At 45.9% G+C, this 19507-nt stretch overlaps 1 protein-coding gene across 14 annotated transcripts in view; it reads left to right on the top strand.

Moving 5' to 3' along the window:
* KCNAB2 (potassium voltage-gated channel subfamily A regulatory beta subunit 2) overlaps positions 1-19507 on the top strand; it is a 356959-nt gene that overhangs the window by 254997 nt on the left and 82455 nt on the right. For all 14 annotated transcript variants that reach the window (XM_073561784.1, XM_073561780.1, XM_073561788.1 and 11 more), the window contains 2 exons: positions 2323-2366; positions 8576-8613. In XM_073561784.1, coding sequence (XP_073417885.1) covers positions 2323-2366; positions 8576-8613 — 82 coding nt within the window. The remainder of the gene's footprint in view (positions 1-2322; positions 2367-8575; positions 8614-19507) is intronic.

Here is a 19507-nt window from a genome sequence, read left to right as displayed (position 1 = left end):
ATCATTGTGTTGCGCACGCTTGGTCATCTAATCAAACACTGGCCAGGGTTTCCGGCCAGTCTGAAGGCGGTTTGTGGTGCGCCAGTCCGGCAGCTGCTGACCATTGACATGGCCACTGGATCAGGACTTGAGATGAGCGAATTTGTTCGGATTTTGTCCCCGAATCTGATTTTGGCATGTTCGAACATTATTTGTGCCGAATATGTTTGATAATCTGTTCCGAACATATTTGGTAATTTTGACACCGATTGACTTTAATGCCGTTTGGCTGTGTTCAACGAATATTGCAAAAACAATATTTGATTCCAATCATATTCGAAACAGAATCCGAACAAATTTGCTCATCTCTAATCAGGACCTTGCAAATGGATTCTCATCTTTACAAGATACAATTGTTGCAAATGATAAAAGATGAACTGTTGACTATAAAAACTAATCCGGGACTAACTTTAATTTCTCCAGATAGATGAATTGTGTTTACTATGAAGGCAACCAGGCGAATCTTTCCGATTTATGTTCCGTCCCACTTGTAATGAAAGTGTGAGTAGTAGCCATACTGCGGAGTATGGACTATGTAATCACTTTATGGTAACCAAGAGTGAGATATGGTACCACACAATGTTATAAATTAAAACAACATCTTTATTGACAAAATCCAAAAACGCATGATGACAAAAAAGAAAGAAAGGTGTCAGACAAAATGGAAAAGGGGACTAACAAAGTCCATAGGAAATTCCCAAACAGCAATTTATCATTGACATTTAAAGCACACCCTTAATGACTGAGTATGAGGAAAAAACAAGGCCACCAATCCCCATAATGGGAATAATGTAGTACATGCTTTGGTCACTGACCATCAAATAGATAAAGCACTTGTAACAACCCCTCTATAATGTAACCCCTAAATGGCACTAGCCGCAAGAAAGGTGGGCAAGGAATGGTTAATACCTTTACAATGTAAGCTGGAGGGAATCCCTGGACGTCCCTTCTGCCACGACGTGCGTATCGCACAGCTTCTTCCGGAGGCGTGTGTCAGGGGAGGGGGCACTATCGGTCTAAATACATGACCTCTCCACACCATTGGTCCATGAACGTGTCATCTGTGTAAAATTAATGGAGCGCTTAATAATGTTCCTTTTATAAGACTTTCCCATATTCTATGTGCTTTTAGCCATGTTTTCAGAGGTAGAGCGCATGCAGATACACAGGACCGCCTGGGATTTATGCCGTGATGGGTAGTGGCTTGTGGTTTCCGCGCTTCCTGACAGCACCTGCGGTTACCGGGTCACGTGATCGCCTATTGTATTCCTGATTGGTTGGCGTGTCCATGTGATCTGGCGCATGCACCGCTCTATACCTCTCTATACAGTGATCAATAGGACCTTCGGGTATGTCCTGCGCAGGCGCAGATTCAGCACTTCATTAATTTTACACAGATGACACATGTTCATGGACCAATGGTGTAGAGAGGTCATGTATTTAGACCGGTAGGTCCCCCTCCTCTGACACGGCTCCGGAAGAAGCTGTGCGAAACGCGTGTCGGGGCAGAAGGGTCGTCCAGGGATTCCCTCCAGCTTACATTGTAAAGGTATTAACCATTCCTTGCCCACCTTTCTTGCGGCTAGTGCCGTTTAGGGGTTACATTATACAGGGGTTGTTACAAGTGCTTTATCTATTTAATGGTCAGTGACCAAAGCATGTACTACATTATTCCCATTATGGGGATTGGTGGCCTTGTGTTTTCCTCATACTCAGTCATTAAGGGTGTGCTTTAAATGTCAATGATAAATTGCTGTTTGGGAATTTCCTATGGACTTTGTTAGTCCCTTTTTCCATTTTGTCTGACACCTTTCTTTCTTTTGTCATCATGTGTTTTTGGATTTTGTCAATAAAGATGTTGTTTTAATTTATACCATTGTGTGGTACCATATCTTTCACTCTTGGTTACCATAAAGTGATTATATTGATATTGTGGTATATTTCCCTTAATTGTGATTTTGCATGTATTTGGGCAATTTTGTGAATAAATGAGTATGGATTATGATGCATCTCTAATGAGATACTGGAATGTGAGGAACCTTCACAAACTGGAGTCTTCAGAAAAACTTATCGAGCAGCACTATGTGCGATATACGTGTTACACTGATCACATTTTACTAATATCACACGCTATACCATAGGAAATGTAAAATATAAATAAATCAAAATATAAATAATCCGCACATGACTAGATCAGCAAAGAATCATAATGATGAATATTCATGAATCCAGTGATCGTTTCTGACGTTTGCTTTATTAACACGTACATGCGTTGTTTTTCAGGAATCTTGGGAAGTCCGGCCTAAGGGTCTCCTGCCTAGGCTTAGGTAAGTTTGGGATATAATTATTTTTTTTTTTTCTCCTCTCTGGTTTTGTGTTGTCTTTTTTTTTTTTTTCTTTTTTTCTTTTTCTTGTGTCGTTCTTTGGAAACTGATAGTGAGATAGATAGAGATGAGAAGCAAAATCTAGTAGATTAAAAAGTCGTAAAATGTAACTTTTTTTCTGAAACATATCAGGGTCCTGACATGCTTGGACGTGTGTACACGCGCGCTCCTCTTCCTTCATTGTTTTCTCTAGCTTACATGCCCAGCTTTTTTTTTTTAATGGATCCATCCAAAATCGGAAACTTAGCATTTCATTTGTAACGGATACTTTTTTCCCGCTTTAATACTGGATCTGTTACAAACGTAAGACAACAGGACATGTCAACAGAGCATAAAACTCTTAGAACAATTATATTATACTAGATTATGGCCCGATGCTATCGCATCGGGAGGATGCGATAGCATCACACCTCTTGCCATGTTAACCCTCAACACACACACTCCTCAACACACACTCCTCTCACCTTTCACCATCTCCACTCACTCTTTCACTCCACATACGACCCCTTCTCTCACTCCGTCTCTCATACTCACGCCGTCATCGCCGCTGCTCCACGATCCCCGACATCATCTTCCGCTGGCGCCATCCTGGATCCAGACGTTGTCCACGCCGGCGACATGTTCTTGCGGCGACGCCATCTTGAGTATCGTGAAATCCCGCGATAGTCAAGATAGCGTCGCCGGAAGAACATGTCGCCGGCGTGGACGACGTCGGGATCCAAAATGGCGTCGGCGAAATCTCGCGAGTTTTCGCCGACGCCATTTTGGATCCCGACGTCGTCCTCGCCGGTGACATGTTCTTGCGGCGACGCCATCTTGACTGTCGCGGGATTTCGCCGATCCAAAATGGCGTCGCCGCAAGAACATGTCGCCGGCGTGGACGACATCGGGATCCAAAATGGCGTCGGCGTAATCTCGCGAGATTTCGCCGACGCCATCTTTTTGGATCCCGAGTCGTCCACGCCAGCGACATGTTCTTGCGGCGACGCCATCTTGAATCTCGCGGGATTTCACGAAATCCAAGATGGCGTCGCCGCAAGAACATGTCGGCGGCCTGGAGAACGTCTGGATCCAGGATCGCGGCGGCGGAGGAAGATGTCGGGGCAGCGACGATGACTGTGTGAGTATGAGAAACGGAGTGAGAGAAAGGAACGTATGTGGAGTGAAAGAGTGAGTGGACGTGAAAGGTGAGAGGAGTGTGTGTTGAGGCGGTGTGGTGTGTTGAGGGTTAACATGTGCGTGTGTGTGGTGACGTCACCGGTTACAACTGGACGGAAGTTGTTACAACCGGAAGCTGCTTAGGGCATTTATTATTATAGATGATGAGGAAGAAGCCGTCTGTTGTTGGCGGTGATGGCGTGTAGAGGCTTCTTCAGCCAATGTAATAGATTTAGAGTTAGGGGATTCGTGTGTGAGACGACGGCGTTTATAAGCCTTAATCTTGTCAAGTCGATGCTGTTTTTCCTCAGGAGTCTCATTAGCATGGCGTTGTTTTTGTCGTAGTGCTAAAGCTGCTTTCCTTTCACTGGCATTGGCATACTGTGCATCGGTATTGAATGGTGGTATTGATAGGGCAGAAACAGATTGCTGATTATTATGTCAGTGAACGGCATATGGGATGAAGTGTAGCAGTAAATTGTTCCACATGCTGATGTGGAAGCATCCTGTTGTGAGTCTAATAATAATGATGAGGAAGAGGCCGTCTGTTGTCGGCGGTGACGGCGTGCAGAGGCTTCTTCAGCCAATCTTATGGATTTAGAGTTAGGGGATTCGTGTGTGAGGCGACGGCGTTTATAAGCCTTAATCTTCTCAAGGCGATGGTGTTTTTCCTCAGGAGTCTCATTAGCACGGCGTTGTTTTTGTCATAGTGCTAAAGCTGCTTTCCTTTCACTGGCATTGGCATACTTTTTGTTATGACTCATGTTGGCACAGGTAAAGGAGTCTATTTGGCTTTTATCTGGCAGTGAAGAAGGCGTCCTGGAGTATTGTGGAGTAAACAGATACTAATTGACCCTGTAATTGCCCAGCAGTAGTTATGAAGTGGTAGTGGCAAATTGGCCCTGTAGTTAGACACCGGCAGAGGAGCAAGGCAGCAGTAGTTATGGCGGTAGAGGCAAATTGGCCCTGTAATTAGACACCGGCAGAGGAGCAAGGCAGCAGTAGTTATGGCGGTAGAGGCAAATTGGCCCTGTAATTAGACACCGGCAGAGGAGCAAGGCAGCAGTAGTTATGGCGGTAGAGGCAAATTGGCCCTGTAATTAGACACAGGCAGTGAACAGTCAGAGGAGCAAGGCAGCAGTACTTATGGCGGTAGAGGCAAATTGGCCCTGTAATTAGACACCAGCAGAGGAGCAATGCAGCAGTAGTTATGGCGGTAGAGGCAAATTGATCCTGTAATTAGACACCGGCAGAGGAGCAAGGCAGCAGTAGTTATGGCGGTAGAGGCAAATTAGCCCTGTAATTAGACACCGGCAGAGGAGCAAGGCAGCAGTAGTTATGGCGGTATTGGCAAATTGGCCCTGTAATTAGACACCAGCAGAGGAGCAATGCAGCAGTAGTTATGGCTGTAGAGGCAAATTGATCCTGTAATTAGACACTGGCAGAGGAGCAAGGCAGCAGTAGTTATGGCGGTAGAGGCAAAATAGCCCTGTAATTAGACAACGGCAGAGGAGCAAGGCAGTAGTAGTTATGGCGGTATAGGCAAATTGGACCTGTAATTAGACACCGGCAGAGGAGCAATGCAGCAGTAGTTATGGCGGTAGAGGCAAATTAGCCCTGTAATTAGACACCGGCAGAGGAGCAATGCAGCAGTAGTTATGGCAGTATAGGCAAATTGGCCCTGTAATTAGACACCGGCAGAGGAGCAAGGCAGCAGTAGTTATGGCGGTATAGGCAAATTAGCCCTGTAATTAGACAACGGCAGAGGAGCAATGCAGCAGTAGTTATGGCGGTAGAGGCAAATTAGCCCTGTAATTAGACACCGGCAGAGGAGCAATGCAGCAGTAGTTATGGCGGTATAGGCAAATTGGCCCTGTAATTAGACACCGGCAGAGGAGCAAGGCAGCAGTAGTTATGGCGGTATAGGCAAATTAGCCCTGTAATTAGACACCGGCAGAGGAGCAAGGCAGCAGTAGTTATGGCGGTAGAGGCAAATTAGCCCTGTAATTAGACACCGGCAGAGGAGCAAGGCAGCAGTAGTTATGGCGGTAGAGGCAAATTAGCCCTGTAATTAGACACCGGCAGAGTAGCAAGGTAGCAATAGTTATGGCAGTATAGGCAAATTGGCCCTGTAATTAGACACCGGCAGAGTAGCAAGGTAGCAATAGTTATGGCAGTATAGTCAAATTGGCCCTGTAATTAGACACCGGCAGTAAACAGGCATAGGACCAAGGCAGCAGTAGTTATGGTGGTACAGGCAATGCCAAGCGTCCGCACAGCAAGTCGGCGTGAGGTAAATGACGCAATTTCACGAATGCAAGATGGCGTCGGCGAAATCTCGCGAGATTTCGCCGACGTCGTTAAGGCTGTGTGCACACGCTGCAGATTCATCGGCGCGGATTTTGTAAAATCCGCAGGTGAAACCGCAGGTCAAAAGACCTGCGGATTGCTCTGCGGTTTTGCCCTGCGGTTTTTCATCTCCTCAATAGAGGAGATGGCAAACCGCAGGAGAATCCGCAGAAAGAATTGACATGTCAATTCTTTCTGCGGATTGAAAACCGCAGATAATCCGCGCGGAAAATTCCGCACCGTCTGCACTGCGGTTTTTGATTCCCATAGGGAATCATGGTACTGTACACCGCAGCAAAAACTGCTGCGGGTCCGCAGCGGCCAAAACCGCTGCGGAACCGCAGCAAAATCCGCAGCGTGTGCACACAGCCTCACACCTCTTGCCATGTTAACCCTCAACACACCACACCGCCTCAACACACACTCCTCTCACCTTTCACCTCCACTCATGTCCACTCACTCTTTCACTCCACATACGTTCCTTTCTCTCACTCCGTTTCTCATACTCACACCGTCATCGTCGCTGCCCCGACATCTTCCGCCGCCGCCGCGATCCAGGATCCAGACGTTCTCCAGGCCGCCGATATGTTGTTGCGGGACGCCATCTTGGATTTCGTGAAGTCCTGCGATATTCAAGATGGCGTCGCCGCAACAACATGTCGCTGGCATGGGCGACATCGGGATCCAAAATGGCGTCGGCGTAATCTCGCGAGATTTCGCCGACGCCATCTTTTTGGATCCCGATGTCGGCGGCCTGGAGAACGTCTGGATCCTGGATCGCGGTGGCGGAGGAAGATGTCGGGGCAGCGACGATGACGGTGTGAGTATGAGAAACGGAGTGAGAGAAAGGAACGTATGTGGAGTGAAAGAGTGAGTGGAGGTGAAAGGTGAGAGGAGTGTGTGTTGAGGCGGTGTGGTGTGTTGAGGGTTAACATGCGTGTGTGTGTGGTGACGTTACCGGTTACAACTGGACGGAAGTTGTTACAACCGGAAGCTGGTTAGGGCATTTATTATTATAGATATTTTTTTATTTTTAAAGAGTTTTAGGCTCTGTTCACATGTCCTGTTGTCTAACAATTTTGGATAGATCATTTTTAAAAAAAAAACAAGCAAGCAAACAAACAAACAAGTTTTTGTAGTCTCCGAACACTACTGGTTTGGGCACGTGCAGTCCTAAAAGCAGACAACTATCCCTTATGATCAGTTTACCATTTGCTGTCTGCTTTTCCTGTACTGGATTAATTTTATTTCCATGTTTATAATCTCAAAACAGAAACAACTACTGTACATATGTACAGAATCTTAGATATATGGTTAGTTCATACAAAAAAAAAAAATCTAACTTGGAATTAAGAATAAATGAATACATTCATTAAAAAATAAGTATGAAATAAATAAAATTTTGATTCTGCAAAAATTTGTAGTGAGAGTGTGAGATATGCAAAATGAAATTCTCTACTAAATCCATTAATCAGTGGAGACTCTTGTCTGTCTCTTCTTGTATTATTTGGTTTGTGAGACTCTGAACACAAACTATGAGAACTGTTTAAATGATGTAATGTTGGATTCTATGGTTTTTACACTAAGTAAGATGTAAAATGTGTAACATTTGTTTAAATTCTGTTTTGTGCAAATATTGGATACAGATATGTCCTGACATTCCTTAATCCAGATTTTAATGACCAGTCTAAATTCTAATTATTTTTTTTATCAGTAAAGTTACACATTTTTGCTTTTACATTTCTTTATTTTTTTTATACTATAGAGATGGAAGGGAAAACTTTAGCGTATATAAATGCTATAAAGTCCCGCCTGCTTGATACGACTATTACTTGTGTGAATATCTCAGGGCTTATTTACATGTTGCATTTTTTTTTTTTTCTTTTTCATGGAAAGAAACAGCGTTTTACAGTAAAAGCAAAATGAACAAGATTTTTAAAATCTCATTTACATGGTGCATTATTCTTTAACCTTTTTTACGCAGCATGTCAATTTTTTTACCATTTTAACTACATTGTTTCCTCAAATGTACTTGGCACATATAAACAGAAATAAAAAAAATAACACATGTGATTTCAGATGCAGGTTCCTGGCTGTACCTTGCATTTTTCATGCCGAAAAAAAAAAAGGTCTACATGTGAACATGTGTTTTTATGCTGCGTTTTTAATGCAAATTAAAAGCTTGGTTTTACAGCACCAGGAAAAGCTGAGATTTCCGAAATCTCACGCACACTTTTTTCCTTAATAAATTGTAAAACTGTTGCTTTTTTTTGCAGCACTTTGTTCCACACATTGGGAGCAGCGAGGGAGTGAAAAGACACTGCAAAAAAAAAAAAAATGCAATGGCTTTTTTTTTTTTTTTTTTTTTGCATGTTTGGTGAATAAAGCTAACTGTTAAATATGTACTGCAGACAAAGCACACGTAATCTGCATCCAAAAGGATGCTAAAAGAAATGCTACATGTGAATACAGCTTTAGTTTTTTTTTTGTTTTGTTTTTTTGTGCGGGGAAACTTATATGACATCTGCTATTGATTTTCGTCTTCCTTAGTGAAGTCTTTGTACTGACCTTGGTGGGTGTGACATGCCAAGGATTCATCCCAAGCCTACTGTATTCTTGACATTATAGTATCTGTGTCTTTACAGGAACATGGGTGACGTTTGGCGGTCAGATTACGGATGAGGTAAGACCCTCGGTGTATAAATAACATTTCACCCACATACCGCAGTTGTTAAGAAGAATAATTGTGATGATGAGTGGAGGATGAAAGGACGGTTGGGGTTCTTTTGAGTACATCTGTTGGCTTTTCATCAAGCTCAATTATTTTTAACTGTGTTTGACAGGTAGCTGCATGCATGGCTCATAGTTTTCCACATGGACGTCCGTCTTACTAATGGATTTTCTCATCTGTTAGTTAAATTTGCATTTTTTGTAGTAGTTTCCTTAATTGAAATATTTAGGATAATATATATATATATATATATATATATATATATATATATATATATATATATATATATATATATATATATATATATATATACACTGCTCAAAAAAATAAAGGGAACACTCAACACATCCTAGATCTGAATGAATGAAATATTCTCATTGAATACTTTGTTCTGTACAATGATGAATGTGCTGACAACAAAATCATCAATGGAAATCAAATTTATTAACCAATGGAGGCCTGGATTTGGAGTCCCACACAAAATTAAAGTGGAATGTTGAGTGTGTGGACGCCATCTGGAATGTAATGTCCTTTAAAACAAGTCAAAATGATGCTCAGTAATTGTGTGTGGCCTCCACGTGCCTGCATGACCTCCCTACAATGCCTGGGCATACTCCTGATAAGGCTATGGGTGGTCTCCTGAGGGATCTCCTCACAGACCTGGACTAAAGCATCCGCCAACTCCTGGACAGTCTGTGGTGCAACGTGATGTTGGTGGATGGAGCGAGACATGATGTCCCAGATGTGCTCAGTCGGATTCAGGTCTGGGGAACGGGCGGGCCAGTCCATAGCATCAATGCCTTCATCTTGCAGGAACTGCTGACACACTCCAGCCACATGAGGTTTAGCATTGTCATGCATTAGAAGGAACCTAGAACCCAGTGCACCTGCATGTGATTTCAAAATGGGTCTGAGGATCTCATCCCGGTACCTAATGCAGCCAGGGCACCTCTGGCTAGCACATGGAAGGCTGTGGTGCCATTCAAAGAAATGCCTCCTCACATTACTGACCCACTGCCAAACCAGTCATGCTGGAGAATGTTGCAGGTAGCAGAACATTCTCCGTGGTGTCTCCAGACTCAGTCATGTCTATCTCAAGTGCTCAGTGTGAACCTGCTCTCATCTGTGAAGAGCACATGGCATCAGTGTCAAATCTGCCATACCCTGTGTTCTCTGGCAAATGCCAATCGTCCTGCACGGTGTTGGGCTGTGAGCACAACCCCCATCTGTGGACTTAAGGCACTCGGACCATCCTCATGTAGTCGGTTTCTAACCGTTTGTGCAGACGCATGCACATTTGTGGCCTGCTGGAGGTCATTTTGCAGTGCTCTGGCAGTGCTCCTCCTGTTCCTCCTTTCACAAAGGCGGAGGTAGCGGTCCTGCTGCTGGGTTGTTGCCCTCCTACGGCCCCTTCCACGTCTCCTGGTATACTGGCCTGACTCCTGGTAGCGCCTCCAGCCTCTGGACACTACTCTGACAGACACAGCAAACCTTCTTGCCACAGCTCACATTGATGTGCCATCCTGGATGAGCTGCACTACCTGAGCCACTTGTGTGGGTTGTAGAGTCCATCTCATGCTACCACGAGTGTGAAAGCCCAACCAACATTCCAAAGTGACCAAAACATAAGCCAGAAAACATTGGTACTGTGATGTGCTCTGTGGTCCCCCCCTGCAGAACCACTCCTTTATTGAGTGTGTCTTGATAATTGTCAATAATTTCCATCTGTTGTCTATTCCATTTGCACAACAGCATGTGAAATTGATTGTCAATCAATGTTGCTTCCTAAGTGGACAGTTTGGCAGAAGTTTGATTTACCTGGAGTTATATTCTGTTTTTTAAGTGTTCCCTTTACTTGTTTGAGCAGTGTGTGTGTGTGTGTGTGTGTATATATATATATATATATATATATATATATATATATATATATATATAATCTCAAAAAAAGGGCAACACTACCAAAATTATAAAATTGGTGCAAAACCTATTCAGCAGTGTACAAACAACCGAGTTAATAAATCAAGAAAAATAGGCAGCACTCCAAATTAAATGTGAAAAAAGTGGATACTTGAGTGATCCTCAGATGGCGACGTTTCAGCGGCTTGATAAAGACTGGTCACCGTTGAAACGTTACCACCTGAGGATCAGTAAAGTATCCACTTTTTTCACATTTAATTTGGAGTGCTGCCTATTTTTCTCGAGATATATATATATATATATATATATATATATATATATATATATATATTTATTATATTACATTATACGTGAGCATATACAGTCAAGGCCAGGGCCATATTTGGTGTTCATGGTGGCCTAGGCAAGTCGTGATGCCCACCAACTGATGAGTCAGAGTAAAGGTGACCCTATCTGTAGATAGTAGTTATTGTTCCCCGTACACTCCAGAGTAATGTCGGCCAAATTCGCCAGTATCACCGAGTCCGGCTGACAGTCCAATGGCGCCTGCAGACGCGTGTATGAGAAATCAGCTGAGTTTCATCCAGAAAACTGGGCCAATTTTTTTTTTTTTTTAATTTTCAGCTGATTATAATCCATGTGCCATCCCTGTATCCTTTTTTTTATGTCCTTGTGTGATCCGTTTTTATACATCAGGCAATGAACCCAGAAACAGAATGTACATATCCATAGAAATATAGTGAATATATAACAACTTATTTCTATGGTCCCTGTATACTGATGTGAAGAAAAAGATTTTTTTTTTGTTTCTACAAAAGTAGTAAAAATAACCAATTAGATAAAAAAAAATATTTTTTCTTCTGAGTCTCCCCAGTATTAGGGTATGTGCACACGCTGCGGATTGGTCTGCAGATTTTTCCGCTCGGATTTTGCAAAATCCGCAGGTAAATCCTGTGGTTTGCCCTGTGGTTTATCATCTCTACAATGGAGGAGATGGCAAACCGCTGCGGAATCCGCAGAAAAGAATGGCATGTCAATTCTTTCTGCGGATTGAAAACCGCAGCAAAAACCGTGTGGAAAATTCCGCACCGTCTACACTGCGGTTTCCATTTTCCATAGGATATAATGGTACTGTACAACGCAGCTAATTCTGCTGCGGATCCGCAGGGCCAAAACCGCTGCGGATCCGCAGCAGAATCCGCAGCGTGTGCACATACCCTTAGATCCCTCAATTTCGATATCATATGCAGGAGCCTAAGCTACTGAGCCACAAGCTCTGATGATGTCACTAGGAGGCAAATTACAAAGACATACATTGTACACAGCAAAGTATCTCTATGTACTTGTATTCTCGAGGGATAGGACCCCCAGAGGAGCATTGCAGAATGAAAGTCTCCTCATCTCGGCATGCTTGACATGCCACTCTCCACAAGGAGAAACAATACTCCTTACATCCCTATTCTAGAGGGAGAATAAGAATTTTTCATCCTATAAAATTACTAAAAAAAAAAAAAAATGAAAAACACTTGGTAATGAAAAAAATAATGTCATGTTTATTATTTAAAAAGTAAACTCATTAAAACTCACAAATTGGCAAATACATTTTTGGTGTCCCTGTAATTGTAGCGACCCGCACAACACAGCGATCAGATTTTTTACAGGGGTTGGTAAATGACGTAAAAAATGACACAACTGATATATTTTTCTCTATTAAGCCCATAAAAAAAACTTTAATAAAACTGTCATGCTGAGGCCGTGTTCACACGTAGCGCAAATGCTACTTTTTTTTAAGATTTTCTGCCCACGTCCTTACCACAAGATGCAATAACAATGTTCTCTGATTATTGCCTGTTTGCTGCTTTTCTTTTATGCGTTTTCCCCTTATTTGATGCTGTTTTGGGGCAGATATGAAACAGAGTTTTTAACTCTTTTTAATAGTACATCAAAGCTATGATTCTGTGTTTAAAAATGCCAGTGTTTTTTTCATGGGTTTTTTCAAAAGAAGCCTATAGAGAAAAAATGCACCAATTGCAATAAGTTTTGTAAAGAACTTGCAGCAGTAAGTTTTTCTGAACACAGATGAATATTACACTGCATGTCTCCTAAAAGAAGGAAATTCATCACTGCTCACATTACGTTTATACAACTGAAGCAGTGGGAGCTCTGTTCGTCACATAGGATGCACCAAGACTGCCATATACACATCAAATAGGAAAAAACGAGAATGCAATAGATACATCACATAGGAAACACCAAGACTGCTGTACATACATCACTTTGCAGATACAGAGGAATCTGTATACATCACATAGGAAAGACAGAGACTGCTGTATATACATCACATAACAGACATAGAGAGAGAGCTGTATGCATCACACAGGATACACCAAGACTGCTGTATATACATCACATATGAGACATTTGACTTCCAGGCTCCATATCTCACCATTCACTACTTGGCCATCTTATACATTAATTTGATTTGTAACTATTTAGCATATGATTAGTTATGCAGGTTCTTTTCATGTCACTGCATTGTTGTTATTGTTTTGCTCCTGATGGTGCACAAGTCTTTTTTCCAGTAGACTACAAACACAACCTGATCTCACATTCCTTAATAGCTCAATGTGTTATTAGGTTGATTCCCAAGTGAAACGTCACTGGTTCGAATAAAGTAGCTAGCAGCCATGAAGAAGATTTCTCCTTCGTCTCATTGGGGGACACAGATACTGTGGGTGTATGCTTCTGCCGCTAGGAGGCTGACACTAAGTGAAAAAAGAGGTTAGCTCCTCCTCCGCCTTACACACCCTCGCCCCTATTGCGGGCGGAACTCAGTTTTTTTGCTTAGTGTCCATGGAGGCACACACGTAGAGGCCGCGGCTTTAGCCGAAGCTAGGCCACGACCGGAGGTTCTGCCTCTGGTCCGCGCATCACTTCCGGCGGCCCGCCCCCCAGGCCTGGGCGACGGGATAAATTTAGTCCCCGCCTTCGGAGCGCGGCTAGGCCGCAGACCTGGAGATACCGCCCCTTGACCGGTTTATATGCTGGCGGACCGCCCCACAGCTGGTGGCGCGCGATTTTTGTGCGGAGGCGTCCAGGAACGGGGGGGGGGGGGCACAAGACTGGGGTTGCGCGGGAGACCACATGGAAAACGAGGTGCTTCCTCCTTTCCCCTGTCCCCAGCAGCGGACAGATATAGCATGTCCGAGGAAGCAGCATGCATCTCTTGTCGGGCTGCGTTTCCGCGGGCGCAGAGCAAGCGATTATGCAAAGCCGGCGACTCCAAACGTGCCCAGGAGCCCTCCCCTGTGACCGAACCCATAATAATGCTGGTGTGGGCAGACCGCAGAGAACAAGGCTCGGGATTCCTGCTGTGCAGCGCCCGGAGCCCGACGCCTAACAGAACCTCAGTGTCCGTCCTCCTCTGTGACCGCGACTAAGGTGCCAAGCCCCCCAGAGTGATTCCTATCACTGTCACAGTTCATGCAATTGAGTCCCTTCAGGCCTCAGATGGGGGCAGTGACAGTGGCTCGCCAGCATTAGAGGGGACCTCCACCTCACAAGAGCCTGTCGCCTGCAGGGGCCGCTCTCACTCCAGGCAGACCCGAGGGAAACAAATCCACACGGTGTCGCCCAGTCCATCCGGTGCCTTGGCATCCGTAAGTTCTGCTTCTCGCTCCCAGTCACCAGTGGTTGATAGCGAGCAGACCTCAGAATTCGGCTCAGACGAGCCCCGTGACCTGGATACTCCAGCGTCACGTGAAACAGTGGACAGCCTCATAGAAGCCGTCAATCAGACCTTGGGGATGGAGGATGATCCCGCAGCGGCTATGGGGCATGAAGTGGCATTTAAGCAAGTGAAGCGCCAGCACAGAATTTTTTCCTCCCACCCGGAGTTTGAGGACATAGTGCAGCGGCACAGAGAGTGTCCAGACAGGCATTTCTCGGGTCAAAAGGCACTCGAAACAAGGTATCCGTTTGCTCCGGACCTCCGTAAAAAATGGATGGAATGGTGGATCCTCCGGTTTCACGCCTAGCCACTAAGACCCTGCTATCCGTCCCTAGTGTTTCCTCAATTAAGGATCCCATGGATCGCCTTATAGAGAGCTTAGCTCGCTCAGTATATGAGGCGTCAGGGTCAGCGCTCGCTCCCTCATTCGCAGCAACTTGGGGTAGCCAAGGCTATGATATCATGCTCAGAAACATTAAACAAGGTCGCGCAGGAGCATTATCTACCTGCAGAGATTTCGGAGGTCGCAGGTCAGATGGAGATGGCCGGAGACTATGTAATCAATGCGTCTTTGGATGCGGACAATTGCTCGGCACTTGCTGCCACTAATGCAGTTTCTATCAGAAGAGCCCTATGGTTAAAGACATGGCGAGCCGATTCTACTTCTAAGAAGTCCTTGACTTCCCTGCCTTATCAGTGCGGCCACCTATTTGGGGAGAAGTTGGATCAACTTATCTCCAACTCCACAGGAGGAAAGAGCGGGTTTCTCCCTCAGCAAAGGTCAAAACGCTTTTTCGTCACCCGTTTTCAGACACGTTTTCGGACCTTTCGCAACCCCGGGTGGACTACAGCGGCCAATTCCGCCACCTCAGGCCACCCCAACCAGGATGGGGAGGGGCAGGTCTCATATAGAGTCAACCCATTGGGGAGAATGCGTACTCAGCAGCCCAGATCGAGGGGATCCAGATCCCAAAGATCGTCGGCCAAATGACTTGAGGCCTTTACCAGATGACACCGGCAAGGTGGGCGGCTGCCTACTCTGGTTTCACCACGTCTGGGCCAATGTCGCCCACGACGCATGGGGAAAGGAATTGGTGGCCTCAGGTTACAAAATAGAATTTGTCAGATACCCTCCAAGACGGTTTTTTCTTTCCCGGCTTCCCAGGATGGATACCCAGGCAAGGGCTCTATTGGGAGCCATCAAATCGCCCCAGCACAACGGAGTCATTGTTCCAGTGCCGGAACACGAAAGAGCTCAGGGGTTCTCTTCCAACCTTTTTTGCAGTTCCCATAAAGGACGGGTCTGTCAGACTTGTTTTGGACCTGAAGCTTCTGAACAAATTCATCAGGATCAGACATTTATGGATGGAGTCTCTCCGATCAGTCATATCGGCCATGGAGCAGTGAGAATACTTGGCCTCAATAGACATCCAGGACGCATATCTGCATATTCCCATTTTTCCTCCTCATCATTGGTTTCTACGCTTCACCATCGGCGATCAATATTTTCCGTTCGTAGTGCTACCCTTCGGGCTAGTCACGGCTCCCAGAGTGTTCACAAGGGTTATGGCAGTTGTCATGGCCACACTTCATTCTCGAGGCATAGTCATCTTGCCTTATCTGGACGACCTCTTGGTCAAAGGCCCTTCAATACGAGCATGCGAGGAAAATGTCAGCATCATGCTGGATACTCTTGCCCACTTAGGGTGGTTGGTCAATGCGAAGAAGTCATCCCTTGTGCCAGCTCAGAAGATCTCCTTCTTGGGAATGATCTTCGACACTTGCCGAGGATTGGAAATTCTCCCTCAGGAAAAGGCGCTAGGCAGGCAGGGATTCCGGACACTTCGCCAACCAGTCCCTCATACCATCCGATCCGGGATGAGGATTGTAGGGAAAATGGTGGCAGCAATGGAAGCGATACCTGTCGCCCAGTTCCACCTTCGCCCCCTGCAGCACGCCCTCTTGACAGCCTGGGACAAGAATCCTTTCACACTCGATTGGCGGTGCCGACTGTCCTCTCAAGTCAGGCAGTCGCTCGGATGGTGGATAACCAGTTCCTCTCTGGCCCAGTGGAAACCTTCCCCCCAGATCATTGACTGGTAATGACAACTGACGCCAGTCTCCTCAGTGAGGGAGCGGTGTTTCTCCATCACACAACCCAGGAACAGTGGTCGCCACAGGTGGCACGCCTCCCGATCAACTTATTGAAGATAAGAGCAATTCGGCTGGCTCTGCAGAAGTTTCATCACTTTCTAGCAGGCCGCCCCGTCTGGATTCAATCGGACAACGCCACGGCGGTGGCTTACATAAATTATCAAGGGGGCACCCGCAGCAGAGCAACCATGAGCGAGGTGGGGCTCGTTCTTCAGTGGGCCGAAGCAAACCACTCGGTGATTTCGGCTGTCCACGTTCCGGGGCGTGGAAAATTGGTCGGCAGACTTTCTCAGCCGGTAGGGTCTTGCATCCGGAGATTGGTCTCTACATCCCGAAGTTTTTCAGCAGATTTGTCAACTGTGGGGAGCTCCAGATGTGGACCTGATGGCTTCCAGAGTGAATGCTAAGGTGCCCACATATGTCGCTCAGGCCAGGGACCCGCAGGCATTCGCGGTGGACGCGTTGGTTCTGCCATGGAACCAGTTTCGCCTCCCATATCTATTTCCCCCACTGCCACTACTTCCGAGAGTCATCAAAAAGATCAAGATGGAAGGGGTGCCGGCGATTCTGCTGGTCCCAGACTATCCCCGTCGAGCGTGGGACGCAGATCTAATGCAGCTGCTCGCCGACGTTCCTTGGCGCCTGCCAGAGCGCCCAGATCTACTGTCTCAAGGGCCGATTTGCCTCCCGAACTCAGGGACCCTGTGTTTGACGGCATGGCCGTTGAATCTTGGATTCTAACCCAGGCAGGGTTCGGGAGCGAGGTGGTCACTACAATGATTAGCGGCCGGAAGCCTGCTTCAGCACGAAGTTACCACCACACCTGGAAGGTGTTCTTTGCTTGGTGTCGAGGCCGCGGTGTTTCTCCGCTGAGATTCTCGATCCCCAACATCTTGGCTTTTCTCCAGTCGGGCTTAGAGAGCCCGGATAGCTCAGTCGGTAGAGCATTAGACTCGGGCTTTGCCCCAAGTTCCCTCAGGAGACAAATATCGGCCTTATCCGTCCTGTTCCTGTGCAGAATTGCTACCAATTTGCAGGTGAAGACTTTTCATTCAGGGAGTCTCCCACTTGGTACCTCCCTATAAGGCGCCTATGGACGCCTGGGACCTTAACATGGTCCTAAGTGTTCTGCAGGAAGCTCCATTTGAACCGCGTCAGGATATCTAGTTGAGATACCTTTCCTGGAAAGTGGTGTTCCTAGTGGCCATCACTTCCATCAGGCGGGCTTCAGAGCTGGCAGCCCTATCCTGCCGAGCTTCGTTCCTCACTTTCCATAAAGATAGGGTGGTCCTCAGACCAGCCCCTCCTTTTCTGCCAGAAGTCCTGTCCTCTTTTCACATTAATGAAGATGTTGCCTTCATTTTGTCCAGCATCGGTGCACCGTGTGGAAAAGGCTCTTCACACGTTAGACCTGGTAAGAGCCCTCTGGAGGTACGTGTCGCGGACGGCACCCTTTCGTCAGACGGACACGCTGTTTGTGCTCCCTGAAGGGCGCAGGAAGGGACTCGCTGCCTCAAAATCGACCATAGCCAGATGGATTCGTTTGACTATTCAGGAGTCTTACCGCATTAGAGGCACGCCGATTCCAGCAGGGATCAGAATGCACGCTACCCGGGCAGTGGGCGCCTTTTGGGCTCTTCGGCACCAGGCTTCGACGGAACAGGTTTGTAAGGCAGCAACCTGGTCCACCCTGCACACATTTGCCAAACATTATAATATCCATGCTCAGGCCTCGGCAGATACGAGCCTGGGTAGAAGAATTCTCCAAGCAGCGGTGGTGCACCTTTTAAACAAGAGGTGCATGTAGCTTGGATCGGTGAGTCAATCTCCCACCCAGGGACTGCTTTAGGACGTCCCACAGTATCTGTGTCCCCCAATGAGACGGAGAAACATGGATTTTTGTGATAACTCACCGTAAAATCCTTTTCTCCGAGACTCTCTTTGGGGGACACAGCACCCACCCTATTAGCCAGTTGGCTCTGTTTTTGTTTAGTTAATATGCATTTATGTGATATAAGGGTGGTCCTTTTCTGGACTTGTTGTACCTGTATTAAGGCTGATTTTGTTGTCCTCCTACTGCTTTGGCACCAAACTGAGTTCCGCCCGCAATAGGGGCGAGGGTGTATACGGCGGAGGAGGAGCTAACCTCTTTTTTTCACTTAGTGTCAGCCTCCTAGCGGCAGAAACATACACACACAGTATCTGTGTCCCCCAATGAGCGTCTCAGAGAAAAGGATTTTACGGTGAGTTATCACAAAAATCCATGTTTCACAAGAAAAGAGAAACTTATTCATACAGCTCATCAGTAGCGGTCTGTCGGCCAAGAAAATTGCCAAACTGCATCGTGTGAGTGCCATGACAGTTGGAAGAATACAACAAGTATTCCGTCCATCCATTCAGAAGCCAAAAGGTGGACGTCCAGGCAAAATATTGGAGTCAATAAGTCGCCTCACAAGGTCTGTCAGTTCTGGCGCGACAAACTTTCAGTGGAGGAGACTCGTCTGCTTCATAATAGTGAGATCACAGACGTCCATGCCAGCACCGTGTGACGCACTTTACATAAGTCTGGAGCGGTGGCTCAAAAGAAATGTGACGATTAGAAGCCTGAACTTCAATATCGTCATAAGAAGTGTCAGCTTGAGTTTGCAAAAAAGTATGGAAAGTGGACAATAGAAGATTGGAAATGAGTAATTTGGAGTGGTGCGACAAGTCAATAGACTAGGCATTGATGGGTGCAAATCTGTAAGAAACAAGAGAATAAGTGGGCTAATAGATCTAGAAATTGAAGGAACTGTCAAGTTCGGTGGAGGAAGCCTGATGATATTTGCTTGTTTCACAGTAAAAGGCGTTGGATACTTGACCAGGATCGGTGGTGGTCTCAATGCTAAGTTGCAGTGGGGGAAAAAGTATTTAGTCAGCCACCAATTGTGCAAGTTCTCCCACTTAAAAAGATGTAGTTGACATCATAGATAGACCACAACTATGAGAGTCAAAATAAGAAAACAAATCCAGAAAATCAACTTGTCTGATTTGGCAAGATTTATT

Source organism: Dendrobates tinctorius, unplaced genomic scaffold, assembly GCF_039654945.1.
Source record: "Dendrobates tinctorius isolate UK_male_01 unplaced genomic scaffold, ASM3965494v1 ptg000326l, whole genome shotgun sequence".
In the NCBI taxonomy this organism is placed as follows: Eukaryota; Metazoa; Chordata; class Amphibia; order Anura; family Dendrobatidae; genus Dendrobates; species Dendrobates tinctorius.
The sequence above is the reverse complement of the archived record's forward strand: the minus strand, read 5'-3'. Positions and strand labels throughout refer to the sequence as shown.